Below are 25,014 nucleotides of genomic sequence, written 5' to 3'. Positions count from 1 at the left end.
ACTTTTTCAACTTTTCCCCCCCTCTCTGCCTCACTCACACTCTTACATGCACTTTCTCGGTCTCACATTGCCCGTATTTGGGCATAGGGGAGCTGAATGATGAACTCTCCTTGTACGATGTAAGCGTCCAGCCTCCATCGCTCTCCCTCCCTCTCTCTCTTTCTCTGTCGCCACTGTTTTATAAACAGGCCGAGAAAGAGAGAGAGAGAAAGGCGAGGGAGGGGGGTAAAAAATAAAATAATAAAAAAAAAAAAGAACAACATGTCTATGTCACTCAGACAGAAATGCAGACTCAGTATTCTGCCTTAAACCATGTTTCTTTCTTTTGTTCTGTCTTCTTGTCTCCCCAGCCGGTGGGGTTTGTCAGCTTTGACAGTCGATCAGAGGCGGAGGCTGCTAAGAATGCCTTGAACGTAAGTGTCATGCCCCCTTTCCTGCTCCTCTCAAGCACCAGCTCGGTGCTTGTATATCTTGTGATGACTCGAAATCGCATCTCTCTGTCTTCTGTGCAAAACACATTTGATAGCTGGGAGATCCAGACATTTTATATACGCAAAAAAGCCAGAAAAAGACGTGTCGTGTCTGCTCTACATACCTTATGTCTGATTGCTTCTGTTTGAGTAAATAAAAGCCTTTTTCTTAAAGCTTTGCCATGGATCCTGCAAGGTCAGGATGGAAATTAGCTTCTCTTCCACATATAAATAGAAGATATTGATCTAGGGTTTAATTTTAATCTCACTTATTTCAGAAGGTAGCTCAGTAGAAAGCCTTGATGAGGCAGACTCAAATATGAAACAGAGCTCGTCCACACAGGGTTTTACACAGCTCTCTTGAAACAAAGTATAGATAGACGGTAATGAACAGCAGCTCTCACACAGCTTTACTTTCCCATTGTTTTTTTAACCTGTCTAGATATACACTCCCCCTCCTTTTGCTTCTTAAGTTTTTGTTGATCCCTTTGTCACAGAAAAAGATAGTTTTTAGCACCCTCCTAAAGTGGGACCGTGACAACACGAGCAGAGTCTGTCAACTTTCAGATGTTGAGATATTGGTGTGCATCAAAGGCAGAGCAGAGAGTTGAAGAAAGGATAAAAATTATCATCTTATTATGGAGCCAACAATAGTCAGACTGTTTCCCCAGAATCACTCAGTGGGGCTGAGAATTGAACAGTGCTCTTGTTTTTTCGGGGGAAAGCTACGTCCCGGGGGTCATATGGAGATAAGCCAGATTTTGCAAACATCTATCTGCATATTGAAATATGGGAAAGACAGAGAAAACCAAGGGAAGGAGGGGATTTGTTTCCCCACGTAGTTCTGTTTTATTTTCTCTAAACTATGAGCATATATAGCTTCTAAAAGAACACTCACAATCACAAACACCAAAACTGTATAACCAGAAGTGCAAAAGGAGTGTGAAGAAGCTAAAAAAAAAAAATCACATCTCAAGGTAGAGATTCAACACAGTTCAATGCGAGATGTACTCAGGCCTCATTATAGCCATGTACCTTATTATACCTCTGCAGCCTCGACTGGCAGAAGCTGCGAGTGCACTGAGCCAAGGCAATCCTAGTTAATTCCCTCCCCTTCATGAGAAGAGTCATCCCTCGCTTGTTTCAGCTCAGCCTTGCCCGAGCCTGCAGGGACGAGCCGAGAAACCAATCCCCGCAGCTTCTCGCTCTTTTGCTGCAGAGAACTTCACTCTTGACTGCCTCCACTCTCCTCCATTGATCTGACCTTCCGTGTTTTCCTGCACGCCTTTTTACAGACAATCGAATGAGGTTAATTAGAGGATGCTTATAGTTCTTCCTGGCCTTGGTGCTTCCACTGCAGGCAAACAAACAGCCGCTTTGTTTTTGGATGAAAAAGACCTTTGTTGATGTCGCATTCCTCATTTTTTCTCAGGCGAAAGTTATTGAGAGGAAAAATGATTTGGGCTACTGCACATGTGGAGGTTTTTGATGTAGATCAAACCATAAGAGAGAAAAACAACCTTTTACTTGGCTTGTCATGAGCACTGGTATGTCAGAAGGCTTTTAGCATCGGCATCTCAAGAATTTGCCAAGATTTTTGGCTCACTTTAAGCAGTGATGCTCACTGTATGTCATGGGGAATGGCGGATTTGAAGTAATGATATTAAGTTACAATTACAGGATACAGTAGGGAGCATAGCTGGGGGCTTGTGGCTCATCTGCCTGTGGTGTAAATGACATCATGCGCTTGCCAGGTTTGTGTCATCAGGTTCTGATTTTCACCTGTCACCTGTCATCACGTGAATCAAACCAGTGTAACACGCCAATCCACAGCCAGCCATGCAGCAGGCTTCAAAGTCTAAGCAACTGAATATGTCCTCTCACTGCCAAGAATTCTGCAGTAAATTCAGTCATAAAATCCTGAAAGATGAAACGTACAGCCAGGTCCCATTGGACATCGAAACAACAGACAACAAGGCTGAGAATGCAAAAGAGGAAGACATGAATGATAACTACCTCCTCAGTGGTCTAAAATAGTCTGCTTCATCACTACTTCAAGGCACAAGTCTATCAATTGCTCTCTCTTATTTTTAACATCACCACTTCAGATATGGACAAAATGATTAATATTGGCAGGTTGTTTCATGGTTCCATGTTTTTTTCCATGTTTTTCATGGTTGCTAGAGCAAAGTATTACTGTTCATCATTAAGTGTCGTCATGTGGTGAACCCTAATCTTGCTCAACAAAGACTTTGAGCAACCTTCAGGGAAAACAAGAGATGTAAGAACTCTTTACACAACTTGAGGAGAGATTCATAGACATTTAAATAGATTAACACATTGCCTAAACACATTTTGCTGATGACACTGCATTTTATAAATGCCCTAGCACTTTGACCTCTTTCAAAACCTGGATGTGCATGAAACTCTCATGGTTGAATTATAAATCATTAAAACATCTAAATTTTAAAAGCACATAACATTACGAACTTAGTCAACTACAACTCCCAAGAAGCATTTGCTACAAAAACATCCAGTCACCAAACTTGCATCTGTGCAGCTGCTATAGATGAAAGCTATAGATGAATAATTTTAGTAGTTTGCTACAACTCTGACCCATACCTGTGACTGGCTTCTTCTTCATAGCAGCTTTAGCCGAGGATTATGGGCATCATAGTATTTAAAGGTGCAATTTGTCTCAGAGATATCTACTGAGGTTAGCATGCTAACCAGCTAGCCTCTTCCCATCCCAGTCCAATGCTCCTGTGCTAGCAGTTTAAACACCAAGCTTCCCCAGAGGTCTCGGCTCCCAGTCTGTACCACTAGCTGCACGCCTAACTGAGCTAACTAGCGGATGGCACCTAGCGGTTACCCCCTGTTCATTCAGAGTATTATTTTGGCAGGTGGCCAGTTCTCTTAAAGTAATAAAAAATGTACCATATACATTCTTTAATAAAAAAAAATAGATATATATATAAAGAAAACTGTGCCATCCTTACAGGATTACTAGAACTATTATATAGCTGTATAAAAGCTTCCTAGGAAGTAACATTTTTGCTGACACATTTTTCTGCTGGCTCTCAAGGGGGTCCGGTTTGATCCAGAGATCCCTCAGACCCTGCGGCTGGAGTTCGCCAAGGCCAACACCAAGATGGCCAAGAACAAGCTGGTTGGCACCCCCAACCCCCCTCCCTCCCAGCAGAGCCCTGGGCCAACGTTCATTGGCAGAGACCCATGTGAGTACTCCGATCGTCCCTCGTCCGTCCGTCTGTCTGTCTGTCTGTCTGTCTGTCCCTGAGCTCATCATACTTTCTTTCGGTGTTGCTACTTCCTGTGGCTATGAGTTTCTCTTGTTTCGAGGTGACTGGACAGCTGTCCAGTCTCCTCAAACAACTGCTGATTTGTTGTCTTTAGTGGAGGAGCGTTTGTGCTCTAGCTGGGACTATACACGAAAAATGGAGATTGACTTGGCTGGTAATCACTGAAAAGATTTGTCTTGATGGTGTTGTGTTTGTCATCCCATGGAAAAAGGCTAATCAGAATCAGAATCAGAAATACTTGATGTGTTGTTTATTCTAATGTTATATCTCTTATTAATCTGTAACCAAAAATGGATCGTCTCCAAAGAGTTTCTTTGAAATCAGATTCTGTGCACTTCAGTCATAACGGGTTAACTTGATTAGAGTTCTCCCCCTTAACTACACATGCCTCCTGTTAGATTAATGATTCATAAACAGTGCATGATCGCTGTTAGCCGTTGCTCTAATTATTTGGACTGAAGGTCTTTGAGTGGTAGTCGTGTATGGAATTTGCTAATTCAGCTTTGTACTTTCCCGTTCGGTTAAATATTTTTCCAAAGAGTTAAGGGCTCTGCAAGAATCAGCCATTGATAGTTGAACATAGGCCAGCTGTGGTCTTACATTCCTCCTAAATGACCAAACTGCTCTTATCTCGGATTTTTTTTTTTTTTTTGCCAGAATGAGGGCGTGTACTTGGGGGCCTTGGTGGAAAATGGAAGGAAACGTTTAATGAAACCATGACGTAATCAGCAGGAGAGAAATTGCTGTCATTTCCTGATAAGAGATGTTTAAATCAGCCATTTTTCTGATCCTGCGATGATAAACATTTACCAGAAGAGACTGAGAGTGAAGGGAAATGCTCCTTAAGATTGTTGAGCTATCTGATGGTTCTCTCTCTGTACACTTACTCTGTACCACTCTGCTCTGTCACCGATCTCTCTTCACTCATGCACTATGCTCTTTTTTCACAGTCACTTTATCCTCGACTCAGTGAGTAAATCATCATATCTGAGATGGTTTCCCCTCATATTATCCTGCATTAAGTCAACTTTACAGATTTTAGGGGTGTATAATTGACTGTTTGCTAAGCCCTCCCTCCTTCTGTAGTGAGTGTTGCTAACGTTAGGCCTGTTAAGCTCTTCCGTTCTCACACCAGACATGTGCAGTTATAATAACAGGGACAGATTTACAACTTGAGATACTTAAACATTTTTTTAAAACAACTGTCACTGCTATAATGTTAGCTAACTAACTAATTAAATTGCAAATCAAGCTCATGTTAATTTCATGAGTTGTTTGAGAATACCTGAATTAGTAATGCTTCTGTCAAAGGGGTCCTTAATATGCACTTGATGCTACATACTAGCTACAAGGCAAAAACTGAGCCTAAAGCTACGTGTCAAAAAGTTGGCATCGAGATTAGTTCATGTACCATTTAAAAAAAAACACAGCACTGAGAGTTGTAGTATTTTAATTATGATACGAAAACAATGTAACATCAGACCATTTCGTTCTAACGTAATCCTGTTTGGTTAGTTAGTTTTGATTCCCTACTTGTTCATATTTAAAACTGTAAGCCTATTTTTTAGGCTACTTAAGGGCAGAAGTGAAAAGGATGTGCAATAACCAACATTTTTGACGAATGTAAGTTCTGGCTTCCCAACATTGGGGAAATATTGGACAGTTGATGTGCTAGTCACGAATGAGGCTAACTTGTAACTTGTACACATAAACTAATGCTCTGAGTTAATGATGTGCTTGGAATTTAAAGGCTTACTTAGCTAGCGGACTACTTTAGGTTGTAAGCGAGTAGATGTGCATGCTAACTGCAGTTTAGGCTCTGTTGGAGCAGATAAACACTGTTGTTTGGTAGTATTTGATCAGTTTTACGACAGCCAAATGCATACCACTATATTGAGAAAGCCAAGAACTGCCATGCCTTGTAACACGAGGGAATTGATTGTACATTCACTGTTTGAGGGACGGGTTTAGCAAACATTTGGTTTAAAGCAATGAAACGAGAGGAAGCGACTTCAGATCACTGATCCTCACCCTGCACCTCCACGACCACCTATACGACCACCACCTCCACCCTGTCTCTCTAGCCACCCACCTATCCACTGGCCACTCTCCTCACTCCACTCCTCCTCTTCTTCTTTCCACAGATGAGCTCACAGTGCCTGCTCTATATCCCAGCAGCCCAGATGTGTGGGCGTCATACCCGCTGTACCCGGCGGAGCTGTCGCCGGCCCTCCCACCCGCTTTCACCTACCCCTCCTCGCTCCACGCTCAGGTAACCTGCAAACCCATCCCCTCTTCCCCCGTCACCACCACCACCTCAACCACTGCCTGTCACCTCATCCTGAGTCCACAAACAGCGGCAGCCGTCAGCCCTGAAGTCACTCTCTGCTCCATCTCACAGAGCACACCTTCCAGTCTCTTTCACGCACCAGTTGACAGATCTACTGATTAGCTCCCACCTCTGCTTGTTCTGATTAGTTGTGTTTTATTGTCTCTACACACCGTCAATCAGATTAGGTAGCGGCCATCTTTTCATTTCTACATTATTCTTTTTAACACACAAAAATGCAACAATCACATGACAACTTTAAACTGCAGTATCTGAAATATTGATGTTAATCTGTTTTGAATGTGCTCCATAAAAGCAGGATGTGGATCAGGAATTTGATACATGGAATTTGTTTATTGGATAGTTAAATTAGTGACTTTATAAATATTTAATTTACAGAGTGTAGTCCATTTTTTTGCAGATGTGTAATGCTGTTTTAACCTTCTCTAGAGAGGAAGTGCTACCTGATCCCATTAACTTCCAGGAAATCGAACTAAACTCAACCAGTCTCACAGCTCACCATACCCTTTAACTGCATGCAGAGACAAAAGAAAGGGTTTGGCTGACTGGCAATTAATGCTGATTGCAAGCACTTTCTGACTCTGAGAAAAAATAAATAAAATTATCCCCAAAACTTAACTACTTATTTAACCAAATAATCAACATTATAGTCGGAAGTTTAAAAAGCTTGTGTCGCAGTATCCGATTTTCATAAAGTGTAGAATCAAGACAAAGAAAAGGTTTAAAATAGAGAAATCACAGCTCATAACAACTCATATCATGTCACTTTTTTTTAACCTCAATTAGTGGCATCATCCATGCAGCTGAAAGCTTGAGTGGTTTGCATCATCATTTGACCATCACCTACTCTGTTAATTAAATCCCTGTTTTTCAACCAACCGTGATCCAGTTTATTGAGGTCTTCTAATCTGCACAGCTCCACTGTGAGTTCACATAAGAGTTCATTATTGATCTCTTGAAATTCTTCTCATGGAGCCTGTTCAGTGCTGGCTGACCCTGATAAGATCTCAGTATTAGACATGCTGTTTCTGAATTTTTGTGTGTTGATTTTGTTTTGAAGCTTGCCACGATTTCTCAGTACTGCTGTAATTTAAGCTCAGTTTGTCTTTTATCTCTGGTATATAGAGCATATTTCAATGTTTAATGCAGATATACGAAGGTTATTTAAGTATAAAGGCCCCTAGCAAATGCACTAAAGCTGAAGCTCCAATGATGTCAGAATTTGAAATGAGCGCAAGTTGAATCTGCCTAGCTGGCATTTTTCCATATGCGTCGGATATGTGAGCAGACACTGACACGCACAAAAAGAGAATCTGGCATTGTGATGTCAGTAGGGGGTTGTAGGTTATGTTAGCATCTCACAGCCTCTTCTGACCTAGAGAAGATGCTGATGTCAGACATAAAAATATGTATATAAATAAATACAACACACACACAAGACAAATCAAATCTATTTTATGTTAACATGAGCGTGGCTTTCTGCTGCTGTCATATTATCTAGTTAGAGTGCTGTAATGTTATTGGATCTCAAAAAAACAGTATGTTTCTTTGTTGTGTCACATCATGTGAATTTCATTAAAAACAGGAAGATGATTGTGCGAGTTATGTGGAAAGTTACGACATGTGACACTTTGTGATGGCTAACTTTTTGAAGTTATTGAGTCTCAAAGCATCTTGGCCATCAAAATCAATTTAATGTAAGAGCATATTTAAAAGGCTTTATGATTTATAGCAACAGTATGTAACTTTTTTTTCACTTTAGAATAACCGCTTCAAAATCATGTTGATGGTACTGATTGGTGGATTTTGTTAGCTTGGACAGAGGCAGGCTCACTGCTTTCCCCTATTTCCTGTCTAATTGCTCAGAAGATGGTCTAAATTGTTCACAGTATTAAAGTTTGTTGTAAGCATATAAATTGTGTATCATTTGTCTGCTGTATGTGTGCGAGTATGTTGACATACGTGTGATTATGTGTGTTTAGATTCGCTGGCTCCCACCTGCAGATGGAACTCCTCAGGGATGGAAGTCCAGGCAGTTCTGCTGAAGTATGTGTGAGTAACAACACACACACACGTACACACACATGCCCACACACGCACACGCACACACTGCCTACAATGACAAAGACATGTACATTGCGCCCCGCCTTGAAAATACTTCAGTAAATGTTATGACACTTTGTTTAAACAAGAGCAGAGATTTTCCTAAACATATGTCAGGAATATCACGGGGTGTTACTCCATGCACGTGGTTTGTGCGTCAGTGAGCAGCCGTTTCTTGCCCTCCAACCTCACATGAAAAACCACGCAGCTAACTGCCAAACTAACCAACTAATTAGTCACACTTCTGCCAGACATGCAACTCACTAACACAAAACAAATTAGCCTTTTAGAAGGAAATGTGGGAGTGCAAAACCTAATGGGTCAATGAAACCACAGGCATCATCATAAGAGATGAAAGATGCGATTTTAAGAGGAACTACATTATTTTTCTCCACTCAGGTCACAGGGAACAGTGGGTCGACTTTCCACATCGATGTGAGGCTTGATCTCAGGCATCAAAGGCGGCGAGTCAAACAGAATATACAACGAGCTCCGACGCAGATGTTTTAATAAAACAGACTGGGTGGATCTCAGCAAAAATGACTAAAATGCTAATCTCAGCTGCTTTTATAGGTAATGTTGTTACAGTTGGTGGTGAAAGTCACTCTGCACGCTCACCAAAGTGAGTTGAGTATTTTAATTTTATTTTTATTAGGTAGTTGTAGTAAGTAGTTCCTTTTGGTGCAGATACTTCTTTACTTCTACATGCAATTTTTTACATGTATGTTTCCTCTTTTACTTAAACCTTTATTAATAATTTTTTTGCTGTAAACACAGCACTGACATACTATTAGCTCATGTCATTATAAACGCAAACACAGAGAGACAAAGCAATGTTAGAGTTTCAGTCGAGCTTCAAGCAACCTGACCGTGAAGTCAAATATTCAATCTCTCTTCAGCTATATTTAATTTCTGCCATAAGGGGTCTTCAAATCAAAACTTCAAAAAAGATGCTAATAGTAAGCCAGTCTGTCTGCCATTTTGCACGAGTCAGGTAGCAAACTGTGGGTTTAGCAGAACTTCTTGCTTAAAACAGCCACTTACTATGTCTAGAAACAAATTTAAACAACAAATTGTCCGGCTGGAAAACCAAATCAATAAGCTGAAAGAGAATAAAACGCTCCATAGAGCTGAGGGGAGTGGGTTCATCACTATGAGCAACTCAATGAGTCCACAATATCCACCTCATTCCCAGCCCCCATGATACCACGAATTGTGGGCACAACTTGTGTACGGTTACTGAACTGGAACCATGTTTTTCCATGGTAACAGGATGCTACTCTGCGTTCTTAGAGCGGTTGGTCTTCACACATTAAAATCTACGTTAGTGATTTTATCAAGTGAATACTACTAACACTATTAAATCACTTACGCTAGGTCCACCGAGCACTGAAAGTGTCACGGATAAACATTTCGCCAGTAACTGACAAAGTAGTCCTTTGTCAGTGTAAACACCTTCAATAGTGCAAGTAAATGATTTGAATACATCAGCCACCTTTAATAACGAATTAATTATGATTTGTTACGATTTCTGGACCAAATCTCCTTGTTACACTGAAATGTTTATTCATCAAGATTAAACATGTTGAGTAGTTTTTATGGAGGAACTTATTGGTTCCACAGATCCACCTACTGGAAGGATGCCTGATTTTTATTGTACTTGTATGTGAAGGGAATGTTTATTACTGTGTGCTTGGCTCTAACTTTGCCATAATAAACACAGAATATTGTCCTATAATAATGTTGGTGTTGTTCTGGAGATATTAGGGGGTATTTGTCATTTTGTCAAACCCTGGCAGGATGAAATACAGTTTTTAATTTAAAAGATGTTCTTGGCATTTCTGCATTATGACAAAGTACACTGTGGAGAATTATAAAGAAGACGGGACAGAAGGAGATAGAGGATGCGATGCCTCAAACGATCGTAAATGTGGAATATGCACCGTGAACTGCTGACGTACCTGGGTACTGCTGGAAGGGCCCTTTTTATGAATCTTTATTAAAAAATGATTAGCATGGGGCTTTATTTAAAATAAATTACAGATGAATTAATTGTAGTGCTGCTGCCGACGTTACACAGTGGCTTTTATTAAATCAATTTTAACCATGTGTGAGCCACGCAGCACATGTGCTTCGCTCTGTAGTTCAGACAAACTAAACGCTGTCATGCTCGCAGAAAAACAAAACCACAAAGCACAACAAATCCCCTGCTTGTCTGTGTATATGTGTTGGCTGACTGTGTGTGTGTGTGTGTGTGTGTGTGTGTGTGTGTGTGTTTGTGTGTGTGTGTGTGTGTGTGTGTGTGTGTGTGTGTGTGTGTGTGTGTGTGTGTGTGTTTGCACTCGGCGCCAGTCGCACTGTCACCAGTACCCTCCCTCCAATGTCTCGGGACAGGAAGGAACATGTTCTCCCGACCCCTTGGGGAGTCAGTAGGGAGTGGGTGGGTGGGGGTTGATGGTAGCATGGAGGCTAACATTCATCAAGCTGTTGATTGGTGCTAGTCCCGTACATCGCTTTGTAACCTTGAATCATAGCGGCTTATTTCCAGAGACAGAAACATAGTGCATGAGAAACAAAGCTGTTGGAGTAATTTGATGTTTTGGGGGAGTTTGTCTCGGTCGGGGGGGTAAAGGAGAAAGGGAGTGGAGGAGGGAGGGGCTTGGAGGAAATAATTACTCCTCTATCAAACCAGGAGGAAGTCATTTGGCCGGTCAGGCTGCCCCAGTGGATATCAGCCCCTCAGTGAAACAACAACACCCCCACATCCGGCTCACAGTGGAGGGTAAAGTGAAGCCGAGACATCCAGTCAGAATGCTGTGATAATTACAGGCTGCTGCAGCAGATATACACATATAAAACACAGTCAAATTATGTAGTGAGTAGAGTACATGCCCATACATAAGGCGAGCACATACTGTAAAACAGTACGCACACAGAAAGTTTTAGTTCATCCACATTGAAAAAAAAAAAGAAAAGACATCTTAACTTCTACTGGTATCCTTTCATACTTACTGTTTTGTTAAGGTTTCTGCGACTACCCAAGTACTGAGTGAGGTGAAACAAATTTCTTATTAAGTCAGCAGCTTAATGTCTTTCCAGAAACAGTGACCTCGTTCCTCTGCAGAAACAACAGCCCTCACTGTGAGCGGTTTTCTTTGGAACTACGTTTTTCTGAAGAAAGACGACCACTGCTCACAGTGACGTCTGTGGATTATCCTGAATAACAGGGACACTGTTTGTGGAAAGAGATGCTTCTGTTGTTATAGATGTTTTTAATGCGAGCGCCACAAATTAATTCCATCCATCTCTACTTAATAGTGGCGGGGGAGGGCAGAAAAACATGTATCCAAAATTAGATATTACTAGAAGTAGTAACAAGACACGCAGCACTTGCATTTCCTCACATTTTTCTGCCACTTCTGACCAAATTTAAACATTGTCTGTCTTTGGGCTGAATGAATAATATCCAATTGTGAAAGTAACCACTGTCTTTGAGATAACCTACAGTATGACGGCAGCAAGCAGCTGTTTTCCTCTGCTACCGTCAGACCTGTTAGACACACTTTTCTTCTTGGTCATTTGGGAGTAGACCAAATGACCAGAAAATTACCAGAATCAAGGAAAATTCTCACTCAGAATGTGAGACATTGCTATGTGCTCCGCTTTCCAAAACCCAGACAAACCAAACACAACAAACCATGTGACTCATTCAAACTATTACAGCTTTCACGCACACTTTTTCACCAACATGGAACTGGTTCTGTTTCAATTTGTGCACCTGATATTGAACCGTTTTGAGCATTCGGACCAAAAATAAATTGGTTCGGAACTCAAAACTTAACTCAAAAATACAATTTTCTCTGAAATGAAGTGTGAACTGAGGTGGGTTTGTAATCCACAGGGCATCATCCTTGATTAAAGTGGTTCCTCTCAAAACTGATGGAAATGTGGGCTGGTTTTCTAGATAGCACCAAGGTTCGATTAATCTTGCATTTGTACTTTCTTGCTTCTGAAAAAAATTTTTTTTTTGTAATTTAGATGGACTGACCCTTAAAGGCAAGATGTAATTTAAAAGACTGCTCCACAATAATTTCCAGTGTCCATCAACATGACATTGCACATTAACATGACCTAAAAGCCTTCTTTGTAATGCTGGATTGAGCTTAATCACACTGTGAAACATATCTCCTTAGTAGGTCTGTTTACACAGTAAAATCTAATGATACTCGTGGCTCACTGTGTCTGTCTTGCAGTCATAAATTAAAAAAAAAAAAACGCTGGTCACTTCCCACAATAAACTGTCAGTGTTGAGTTAGCCTTGCTGCTCTGTTTGTCCCTGATATTTTGCAGCTTTCCAAACAAACATCTCAGTTGTACGAGACCTTGTGTTTTTTGGCCCTCCTTGTCTGTTCAGTGGACACAGTAAAGTATCCGAGATGTCTCGATGTGGGCTGCGAGGAGGGTGTTAACGTATTTGTGCAATGCAGTCAGCTTGGGATAGCGCTTGTGAAACACTTAACAACAATTTTAGCTGCAAGACGACAAGAATAAACTTGAACTGAGGTTACAAAGAGATGTCTCTCTTAGTGAAGTCTGCGTTGCAGCACTGTTGTACAATCTGTCTGCTATTGATGGGTCATGTGTGATAAAAAAGAGGCAGCATTTGTGACTTGTTACTCATGCTGAAGCCGTCTGGTGACAGTAAACCTTCGCAATAGGAATTAGAGATCCACAGGCTTGCGGTTGGCAGTCGTTGTCTTGGCGTCTGAATAACAGACACCACTCATAGTGAGAGTATGTGTATTTGAAAGTGTAACCCTGGGAGATTCAAGTGTGTGTGTGTGTGTGTGTGTGTGTGAACAGCTGAAAGTGAGGTAGTGTTCAGGGGTCTTTAGTCATGAGTGAATTGTCCTAATCATCTGGCATCCTGCCTGTCAAGGGAAGTGTCTTTATTTAAAGTACTGCCACTTGAAGTTGAAACAGGTAGCTACACTGCTTTGTGAGTAGTTTGTGTTGTTTTAATACCCCTGGAGGCCTAGGCTAGTCATTCATCTGAATGTTTGTGAAGCTGAATTATATTTGACATTCATGCTCCGGCACAGAGCTACCTCCAAAGACAACCTAATAGTGGACATTAATGCCTAGTGAACTGGAGGGAAAGGTAATCCGGATTTTCCATCTGACAAGACATGGTGGGGGAGTGTCGAGTGTGTATGTGTGTGCACCCCTACCATGTGTACTTGTGTGCGTGTGTGTAGTCTGGCTGCCTGCCCTGAGGAGCTTTTTGGCCAATAGCCCGACAAAAACCAATGGTTCCTGTGCGATGTTGGACTAACTCCCACTGGAGAGCCGAGGGGCCAGCTGGGGCCCCTTCTAATAAGGAAGTGGGACTTTATTCGTTCACCCCCTACTGACGGATAACACACACACACACACACACACACGGGCGTACAGTATAGCTCCACTGTGGCCTCGTCCCTGCACCGGGTCTCAGGAGCTGGATACATGTCAGCAGCTGTGTTCATCACCACCCAGCTCCAGCAGCTATTGCTGGTATGTGAGAAACACAGCCAGGGCCTAAAGGCTTTTCTCCGGATTAAAGGGGCTTCAGACGGGGTTCTTTTTCATGGCCATGCTGCACAGGTAGAAATCTTGAAGGACCATACGGCTGTGCTTGCAAGGTTTAGCTCCTGATTTATAAATTCTCACTAACTGTGTTTGAATATGGGCCATGCAGTTATGCATTTTTTTATGTGTTCTTCCTACATACATACATTATTTTCCTTATGACATGAAAATCGGTTTGAGGTCTCTTGAAGCACATTTATGTCGTGTAATCCATCACCATGAACAGCAACGACCCTGCATTCATTTTTGCAGGTTAAGTGCAACTTGATTTGATTTGGGTAGAGCTACAGTACCTCCTAATGTAACAACTGATACTGAATAATTGAGGTTGCTTTGAGATTAAATCTTTTCTAAAACAAATCACAATATTTAAAAATAACATGACATTATAAACATGATTATGGTATTTTATATAACATCCCAAACGCTGTATATAACATCACAAATGCTGTACATGTTGATATGTTAAATTTAAACCATATGAAGTGCAGTAGTTAATACCACAACTATTATCTTCTCTGTCAATTAGTCAACTGACGTTCTTGATTAATTGTTTATTTTATAAAATGTGAGAGAACAGTGTAAAATACCCATTACAATTTTCCAATACCCAAGTACAATGAGTTACATGTTTTATATAGCACAGCTCATTACCAAAATATTTGGTAGCGCACGGTTTGTAAATGGTAATTTCTTATTTGTACATATAATCCTTAATAATTTTGTACTTTATGCAAGATTGTGAAAAAAATATTGATTGATTGTACCATATGTCTACTTTTCTTGCCATAACAACTGATTTAGCATTTATGAATAATAATCTTTTAATACCACAATTTGTAACAGCATAATCACCAGATAGAAAAGAGAGACAACCTTGGAACCCTAAATTTGTCCTCATAAATGACTTGTAACTGATCTATGTCATTAACCATTAATTAAGACATTTGATACCACTTAGATTGTAAACAGGATGGAACAGGAAGAAAAGTTAACTTTGTGCTTTGCCTTTCTGTGCAAAATCTTGTCTTCACTGTGACAGATTACACAACTCAAGAGTCTGTAAATCGATTTTCATATCATACAGAACTGACTGGAAATCGATGATGCCTACACTGACAGAAAAATACCTTTCTAAAACACAGCAGCAATGTTGAAGAAATGGTGTGAGGTGTGATGTAAAGTCATAGTGATTTGTAGTTAATGAGGATATGGTCTTTTAATATGGCCCATTGATGGATTGAGAGCTGATGCAAAGCACTGTCAAATGTTGAGTATAAATTTGTCTTCTTTCTCTTCATTTCCGGCACGAGATTGATGATCACTGACAACACAGAGAGGAACGTTTGCTCCATGAAGCTTAGCCGAAAAAGGAAAAAAAAGGAAACAGTGCACACATTCATGAGAAATCGAGTCACCTCCCACATTCTCAAACACTACTTGTTTACCTATCTCACATTATGCGCCTGGGCCGAGTTATTGGTTGTAGCACATTAAGCCTGCAAATCACTAAACCCGTTCCTAATCCACACAGACATGTTCAATGATCAACCCAATGTTTAACCTTGGTGTCTCAGCCAGAACAAATAGGGTGGTCTGGAAGTATGCGTCGTATTAGGTTAGCCAAGCGGCTGTATAACGCATCGATTCCCTCATCCTTGATTGAACGCGCAACAGGGCATTAGCTAGGCCAGCCGTGCCCCTCCTAAAAAAAAACGCAGTTCTCAGAACAGGAAAGAGTTCCCAATCCGTCTCCCTTCTTTTCCTGCAACAGTCTCTCTCTCTCTCTTCCTTTCTCTTAAGGTCATGTTTGGTTTGCTAATTGTTTATTGTTCCAAAGGGTTTCTACCCTCCTCCGAACCCGAGTTACCACGGTCTCCAAGAGATGTCTATTTTTGGTGATACATCTGGGGTTGGGTGAGGGGGTCCAAGGGTTGACCTTTTTCTCTTCGGTCTGCTGGTGGTGGTGTGGGGGTGGAGAGGGATCATGGGAGATATGGTTGTCAAGCAGAAGTTTTTAAGGCTATTGTCAGCTGACATCCTGTATGTCGCAGCTGGACTTTGAGCTTGTGGCAAAAGACGTCAACACAGTCTTTTTAAGGGTGCAGTCAGTTGATTTTTCACATCTTAATCAGTTTAGTCTCTCGTCAGAGGGTGTGCTACACTTGTTGAGAAAGCATTTGTATAATGTCTTCTGTGGAGCTTTGTCTAGTCTGAGAAAATAACTTTAGAGACATCACTTTGAGTCGTGTTGGCGTGTGCTAGGAGACAACACATGTTAACAGAAACTGGTGTTTTGAAGTTTGAAAGGTGTGGGTGTTAACCAGACAGAGCATCTAATGACAGATGGAGCTGTATTGTGGGAAGTGAATTAAAGAAAATTTATATTGCACCCTCTGCTCCTTTGATTTTTGCTATTCCTTTTTGCTTTTGCTTTTTTTTTCTACTCTAAGAATATCAGGCAATATATCGATATCGAATTTTGTTAGAAATACCAGTATTGGCATCAGGCTTACAAATCCAGTATCATTCGAGCTCTGCTCTGGAGTACCCGAGCTACACAGAAGTACAATACAAAATCTGCAGAGTGTCCCTTTAGAGCTAGAAACAACTCAGCTCTATACATAGCTCTACTTTGTCATAATTTTAATGAAGGAGCTTTAAATCATGAGTGTCCTTCTGGTTTTTATACAGTTCTTGAGCTTGAAGGATTTGGCAAAAGCTTGAATAAGTGTCATGTATTCCTTTTTTTTAAAAATATGTACCCCTTAAGAATAACTAACATAAATCTGGAGTGAACAGATGCGACATATACAATCCAGTAAACAGAACCACAAAGTGTGGCTATTAGTAAAACAGCAAGTAAAACAGCCTCAACAGGAAACAGCTCGTTCCCTTAAGTAAAACTCTAATCTCCTTTGTGTCCTCAGGTTCCTGATGTGTGATGGTGGCCGTGGCCGGCTGTGATGGGCGTTGCTGATTGCCTCTCGTGTCCAATTAGAAACCAGGAGGACTGACCTGTCTCTGGCTATCGGAGCAGCGTACCGTCGGTGAGTTTACAGCTTGGACTTCACAACCATTGATCCCAGCAGGCGAGGACAAAAGGTGTTAATCTCACCTCGCCACCAAGGCGACGCGACTCTCCCTTCTGGCACAATGTCTGACTGTGAAAGTGTAGATTTATGAAACAAGCTGTGAAAGCCTAGGTATTGCGCTGGCAAAGACGTCTGCTGCAATGAACATTGCAGCATCAAGCCACAGTGACAAGCGTGTCGACTTTCACCTGTGTATGTTCAGCTTTTGCTCAACAGTAAATGTTGTGAAAACAAACCAGAATCGCAGTGCGAGACATTTGTGGGATAAAAGTGTGTGTGGTCTTGGCATCACAACAAGTGAGAGACATTGCGGAGAAAACAAGAAACATATTTTTCTTGTATCCACCTTTTGTGTGTGTGATTTTATGGTTGTGCGATCATGTTTGGTGTCGTGCAACAGTTCCAAACGATCCCCTGTGTTTTCATTAGTGTGCAAGGTTCGTGTGCGGTGAACATGGCAACCTCACCCTTATATTTTTTTTTTCCTCCCTTTTTCTCTCTCTCTTAGGCAGCAGCAGCCTCATGGGCCTCAGGACATACTAGACCCCAGCCTCCATCACACATCGAGCACCCCCCGCCCTCCCCAAAGTCCCTCCAACTCTTTTTTTATACTGTTACATACTCGAGATTTACCGGCAGCGCTTTGGTTACACATCCTCTGACACCTCCATGAAAGGTACCGGGCATGCATGACAAAGGCGCACACACCCTTTGTTCACCAGTTGACTGCATTGCCTGTTTAACGTTATCAGGTCTCTTGCAGTGCATTCTGTATATGCAAGTGTAAAGACAGCACAGCCAATGGAGCGCAGACACAATTTTATGCAGGATCTTTGCAAGGCCAGACGCCTGGAAGTGTGGCTAAAGCGCTGCCGGGTAATGTTATTATATGACTATAATTATTACTATTCTGTATATCATTCATATTAATGTTATTATGATTATTAAATACATGTTGAAGCATGACTTTGCAAAAAAAAAGACGAAAAAAACAATGCTGTACATTTTTAGATATTTTAAAGAAATACAAAAAGTATTTTTGTAATCAAGACAATGTTTGATTGGTTCATGTTGTGCTAAAGTGTGTGAGGAACTATCATTTTTTTTCCTTTTGTCCCTTCCTGTTTTGTGCCGTTATAAAATGGCAAGTCGCCCTGCTATACCAAAGCAGTCCTGTTGTCGGTTTGCTCATGTCTTTTCTACATACTGTGCATTTTTAAGTTTGCTCGTGCGTGTCTTTTGTGTGGCGTCTTCACCCGACGAAGCCAACATATGAGTCCTTTGTCTGATGTGCTTTGGTTCACCTAAGCAGTCAATGTGAGCGAGACAAACACACCTGATCCAGCTCATAATTTTGCAGTTTGAGGTAATCAGATGTGTTGAAAGTGGCATTGACAGGAATAAGCCATCACCGGTGAAGGTAGACTGACCCCCGGAGACTGCAAAACACAGCAAACTGAGCCCAGCTATAATAAGGAATCTGCTCCTTCATTGTGTAGCAGGAGGACAGCAGCACAGTATAGAGAAACAAAAGACCAAAGGCATTTTTTTATTACACTGGAGAGCTATCTAGGCTAGTGGAATTATTCCATTTTTGACTGCTTTGTAGTCCACAATCTGATTTCTTATGAAGTATGACGTTATTTTTGCTGCATGTCTCTTTTGGTGTCACTCCAAAGAGCCACTCTGCATCTGAAAGGACATTCACTTTAAGCAATTTGTCTCTTTTGTCTATTTTTAGGGAGCCAGCGTGATTCAACCTGCTTTTGTAAATTTTGAATTTACATAGTAATGATTGGAGTGTGGAGAAAAAAAACAATCTTTTGTAATCTTGTGTATTCTGGGCCTGCAATAACGTCTTTGCTGTTTGACATATCATCGATTGATCATATTTCTGTGACATTTTGACGCCAAAATTCTCATTCATGTCGCGTTCTTACAAAAAAAACAAACAGTGATTCTTGTACTTTTCTGATGAGGCTAAGTCACATTTCACAGTAATGTGACAATCAACGGAGATACTGTAAGAAAAACAATCTACTCTGTAATGTTTAGCCCAGGTGTGTACAATCATATTGGAGTGGTTGAATCCTATAGTCAGTGTTTGTAATGAATAATAATGATATGCACATAATATCAACTGATTTTCTGAAGCAGTTTTTGCTTTTACAGACATTTTTTAAGCCAAGTGTGGCACCAAATTTAATAGAACAAGTATTTATAAGGTGTGTGTGTGTGCGTGTGTTTTTATGGGTATTATGTTTTTAAAGTTCATAGAAGATGCCCATCATATAATTCATTGTAAGTATTATTGTAAGTTTAATTGTATATTCATTTGGTAATTTTCTAGAGCTTCTTTTTGTGTTTGTACCTGATATATGAATACTGTTTTACCTACATAATTCACTGTGAATTCCAGAGAAAAACATGCTCTTTGAACGAATGGATCTTTTTGTGTTTTGCCAGCAGTACGGTACAGAAGTTCCTGGAAATTAATATGATGATCCCTCCTTTTTGTCAATGAGAAATATTCCTTTCAGTATACCATGTGCGTACCTGTGTGTTCTGTGCATGTTCATGGCATGTGTGTGTGTGTTCCTTTTTTTCTTTTTCCTAATGCATACAGTACTGTTGATATTTATGTACTTTAGCCGCTGTAAGGAGAAACTGTATTTCAGTGAATTGCAGAGGTTTGTTTGTTTGAAACCAAAAAAAAAAAAAAAGTAATCAAAATGAGAAGTTTTTATGAAAATGTTCATTGTGACATGAACAAATGACATTTCAGGCCATCTGCCATTAAAGATTGACGTCATCCCTGCTGTCATGCTTGATTTTTGTCTTCTTTCTGAGTATAATTGTGCTCTTCCTTCATGAAGCATACTTTAAGTTCATGTATTTCTACTTACGGAGCCCCAAAAATGAAAAAATCTCACACGAGCCCAAAACACAACTGATTAAATGATCAAATCAGATGGATAGACCATGTTCACTTGGCCATTTCCCTCTGACGCTACGATCAGGGTGTGAAGCTCAAACGATGAGTAATGTCATGCTGCTGTGTGCCATGTTGCAAGTCATATATACAGACTGCATCTGACAAATTGTTATTCCAACGCTTCCCGAGAAGATGGAAAGTGAAAATCTGGAGTGACTTGTGGCAATTTTTCAAGGTAAATCAGCATATTAGATAACCCAGTAGATAACGTTAGTATTCCTAGCTAACATCACCTTTTAACTACATCCAGTGTGCTTCACTTCCAGGTTTAAATGACTGTGTCCAAGCTGTGTGTGTTGAATTTTCAGAATTATGTATTACCAAAAACAATTTTCCATGCCCTCCGCAGTTCCCGAAAACATCAACAAACACGTCATAGCTTGTGAACTTGAAGGCAACAGTGTTGTGCACTGCCATAGCTTCATTGGATAACACGTGTAACAGTAGCTTAAGAGTTTAAGCCAGCAAGCTAAAACTGAAAAAGTGATCTAGTTAATGCCACTAATACATTTTTAGCTTAGCTTTTGAAAAAGTGTCTATTAAAAACCACACAATATGTTGATGGCAACACAAAATTCAATTGAGGTCCGTTACCAGGAGGAAGTAACAGTATTTGAAGATGAAAAAGTAATGAAGATAGACGTAAGCTATTGTACCTCTGAACTTCTAAGCATTAATAAGGTAACATTGTTAGCGTTTCCTTGCCTGCTAAAACACAATAAAAAGCAATAGCTAGCATTTGAGTCTACATGGAAGCGCTAACAATGCCTGCTACAACGCTACTGCTATATATCTGGATTATCAACATTGTGCGTGCTGCATGGTGTAGTTAGTTTGTTGGTCTAGTCAGGGTAAAGGCCCCCCATGGTATGTTCCCTCGTGCACTGTCCTTGAATGCTCCGTTAATGTTCCACACACACCAGTAGTCCTCGTACAGGACATACACACACCTACGCATCTCATTATCATATAAACATAAGAAGAATTGGAAATGAGGTGAGGAAAATGAGAAATGTTGCCAGGGGAAAGTAGAAAAATAGAATTATTTTATCAACTGATGAGAAGAAAATAAGTTTTTTCCCTTTTATTATGTCCTCCTGTCAGTTTCGGGGCTCCAGACTCAAAGAGAATTACCAGATTTTGACGACTCGACAGCACTTGGAAGTTGCCTTTCACCCACAAAGAAATCCGACTGCGTAAAGCTCAATTTCCTCTTCCTCTCTCACACTTGTCATTGGATAACACCTCCCCCACGCTCCCAGGAGGCCATCAAAACATGATGTGGGATCCTATAAAGTGGTTTGTGTAGCAGGGGAGCTGGAGACCTCTCCCTGCCCTCTATAAGAATAGCCCACCTAACCCAGGGGCTGGCTACTCCTGAGACAGAGGCCACAGCCAATTTAGTTTCACTCTTCGCTGTCTCCACTCTCTGCTGTCTGCTCAGTCACACCAGGTGGCACGCACCAGCTTCTCACATGACACACGCTCGTCCGTGCCCGGAGGGGGGTTACACACTGGGTGTCAGAGCGGGGTAAGGCTTGAGTGTAAAAAGTGCTTGAGTGTGCCTACACAGGGGCAAGGGGGACATAATCATCTGGGTGCATGCATGCATACGCCTAACTGGCAACACTTTGTAATGGCGTTACTCCCTTTGACGAGTCCATTAAAGAGGTGTTTCTGTCCTGTTTCACTCATCCTCGTCCAGCTGCAGCAGTAAGGACCAAGGTCCATACTAAAAGTGTTCGTTTTTTCTCAGCACTCAATGGTCAAAACTACATTGAAATTAAAATTCTGCTTGGGATTGACTCGGACATCAGGGCCTCTATTTTGTTTTGATGCCCCTATCAACTGTGTTGCTTGGCTCACCGCAGTAAAACATTGACCACTGCTTACTCTAATAGGCAACCACGGCATGCCATCGTACACCGGAGTTGCAGACAGTGCCTGAAGAGTGTGTTGATTCAGGGTGTTCATGATACATTTAATGCTCTTATTCACAAACCATTTGACGTTGACCCCTTAAAATCAAGTAATGTCCACTCATTACCCATTGTCAAAGATTGGTGTAATATTTTTAGGAACTTTTGAGCAATTCAGCAGCAGTTCAATGGTATATCCGCTTTTTTAATTATTTTATTGGATCATTTTAGAGGCCTGAATGGGTTTAAAGACTCCTCAGTAACCAAGAGAATAGTCAAAAACTAAAATCTTCACAGCCATGCTAATGGCTATCTCAAGGTTCAAAGTTCAGTGTTTCGAGGCTCATTTATTTGTCACTCTGCAACACAGGTTTGTACAACAAAATGCAAATTGCAGTCACTTAATGTCACACAAGATTTGGCAGCAGAGTGGCTGTTATATGTGGCTATTTGGCAACGACAGTGCTAGCATGCGGACTTTGAGCAGATACTCTGTTTACTGTGTTAACCATTGTATTTTAGTGGGTTAGCATGCCAAAATTCTGCCACTAAACATAAAGTACAGCCTCCCGAGCTACCAGTCCGAACCACTAGATGCACAGCTGACTGAGCTTACTAGCTAACGATAGCTAAGGTGCGCAGCAGTTAGCAGTTATCCTCGTGATATGCTGCTCCCTAATTGTTCTGAGTATGAATTTGACTGGTGGCCAATTCTTACATATTGCACCTTTAATAGAAATACTTCACATAAGGGGTTCACACATTGTTGTTCATTTTCAAACAAGGGAGCGACCCGAGTGTACGATTTGCTGTGTGTAATTGTGAAGCCATCATCGTACTTTTAATCACAATAGCGCTTCCAAATTACACTCCGAGCAAGTACAGTGACATGAATCTCAGGGCATTTGAGCAATCTCAGATACATCACAGTATTCAGCACTGACTAACTGGTGACTCATTATTCAGCAGCCTGCATATGTCTGTGGTCAGGTCTGCACAGTCATTGTCCGAACAGTGATTGGCCAAAAAGGCGGCTGTGTCTTCTTAGAAAGATTGCCCAACCAAAAACGCCCTGACACCTCCCCACCGCGCTGTTGCTGTCTTTTGTGATCGTTACTCTTCCAGATAAGCTGACGACTTCAGAGTGAGTCAGTGAATTTGATTTCACCACGGGGGGCAAGAGGAGGGCGAGGACTATTTTCTTCCTGCACTGTCCTCACTCTCAGTCTTTTCTCTGTCCACCTCTCACTATTTTTCCTCCTCCTCCTCTCTCATCCACAGCTCTCATCTCCCTTGGGTGGGCCCCTGCTCCCTCGGTCTCACAGCAATCAAAACACCGAAGGCTAACTCTCCCACTACTTTCCTGTTTCTCACTGCCTCCATGTTGCTACAGTCTGCTCTTTGATTCCAGATAAGTACAGGGAGATATTATTTTAATAATTTGAGTGGAGATCCAATAATTATGTAGGTGTGTGTTGTCTGTCTGTACAAACAGGGTGTGTGTCATATGATAACTTGGCTGAGGATGACATCATAGGGGGAGCGAGGCCCTTTCTCTGAGAAGATGGAGAGCTCCACAGCGCTACCCAATGGTTATGAAAATGCATTACAGCAATGATCTACAGTACATGACAATGTTCCCATGATCAGATACATAGATATAATCTGTTTGTGCTAGCTATAGTGATTATGAAGCTATTTGAAAAAAAGCACAACTTATCAAAAGTATTAGTAATTTAAAAATGGAGGCCACAAAAGTCACTTTAGACTGCAGATCCGAACACAGCCGGCCCACCAACCCATCTTGGCCTTAAAATCTGCAGGCTCACAGCATCTGAGGGGTCTCAGAGGGCTGCTCTTCCCGTGGTGGGTTCAGGGGCAAACCTGTGTTCAAAGCAGCCCCTGCCTCTGCCAGATTAGCCTTGTGAGCAGCGGGTTTATACCTCCATGAAAGAGGGTGCCACTCAGGGCTCAGTGGGGGGGCTGCGATCGATTGATGCCAGACATCATCTCAGGCTGCATGGGTGTCTGTATGGATGGTTGCACCTCTGCTGTTTATTAGTTATTAACTGTGCTCGGAGGAGATTTTCTGGTGTATTTTAAATTTAGCACGGCTTTTGTTAATTTGGCAAATATGCAAACAGGAGGCTTAGGCAGCGATTCAATATTGGCATTGATCATCTCATTCTGGAATCATATTGTGATGGTATGATCATAACACTGCAAAATCCTGCTGTCTTAATGAACTGTTGGCTTTGAAATGGTAATGGTTTTGTTAAGTGTTCGACAAAATCAGCCAACAATGAAATGTTCTCTATTTTGTAATATTGAAAGCACATTTTTTTCCCCATAAAATACTTTATGAACCATTTATGGAGCAATTGTTTACTGTAAAGTTATAGCTGATCTTTATAAACCTTTAAAATCGCTTGATAAATGGTTTAGGACACATTTCTTTGTTTGTAAACTGTGAAATAACTATTAACTTAAGTCTCAACAACTATACATTTATCATTTTTGAAAAATGGTAACTATGGAGTCGTTCTGTCATGTTAAATTATCTCCATATCCCTTGACGTTGGCTTTTTGTTTCTCTCTAGATAACAAGAGAAATGTATCCGTTATCATGAAAGAGCTAGCTTTAATTATCTTTATCATGAGGTCATTAAATAATTAACTTAGTGATGTCGAAATAATGGAATTATATCTTTACATCCTGAGATTATTGTATGGAGGCAGGAAAGGGAAGAATAAATGAAAACTTAGTCTTAATAAAAAATAAAACATAATACAATCAGACTAAATTGACCTAAATTGAATCATATTATTTGATAAATGAAAATGATGCTGGACCATGAGCATTTTTAATTTCATACCTAAGTTTACATCTACTTCTCCCTCTTAATGGCAGAAATGGGCTTCCATACAATAGATCATATACATATAGATACACTATATAATCAGCTCTACATTGGCCATCTCTGAAACATACAATCAATATGAGCACTCAATGCACAGCAGGGTAGAACAGCACATCATGAACAGCAGTTAGTTTAAATCTGTCAGTGCAACTCTGAAGTAAAAATTGGCAAATATCACCCCCCTGTGGTCGGAGAGGCTCAGTGCATGTCCTC

The 25,014-nt window shown here is 40.9% G+C and overlaps 1 protein-coding gene across 4 annotated transcripts in view; it reads left to right on the top strand.

The window, feature by feature from the left end:
* LOC311251202 (RNA-binding protein with multiple splicing-like) overlaps nt 1-17,624 on the top strand; it is a 36,133-nt gene extending 18,509 nt beyond the window's left edge. Inside the window, exons 4-8 of one of the 4 annotated variants that reach the window (XR_014621369.1) lie at nt 351-413; nt 3,556-3,706; nt 8,123-8,186; nt 16,802-16,921; nt 17,475-17,624. Coding sequence is in view for 2 of the 4 variants with exons in the window: in XM_084343558.1 (XP_084199684.1) it covers nt 351-413; nt 3,556-3,706; nt 5,935-6,062; nt 8,123-8,185 (405 nt within the window). In the remaining 2 variants the exon portion in view is untranslated. Of the gene's footprint in view, nt 1-350; nt 414-3,555; nt 3,707-5,934; nt 6,063-8,122; nt 8,193-16,801; nt 16,923-17,474 lie in introns of those variants that run through there. The other 3 variants (XR_014621370.1, XM_084343558.1, XM_084343557.1) reach the window with 3 other exon arrangements.
* Nucleotides 17,625-25,014: the final 7,390 nt, after the last annotated feature.

Source organism: Pagrus pagrus (genome assembly GCF_965226575.1).
Source record: "Pagrus pagrus genome assembly, chromosome: 22".
NCBI lineage: Eukaryota > Metazoa > Chordata > Actinopteri > Spariformes > Sparidae > Pagrus > Pagrus pagrus.
This window is presented reverse-complemented; position numbering and strand designations above follow the sequence as displayed.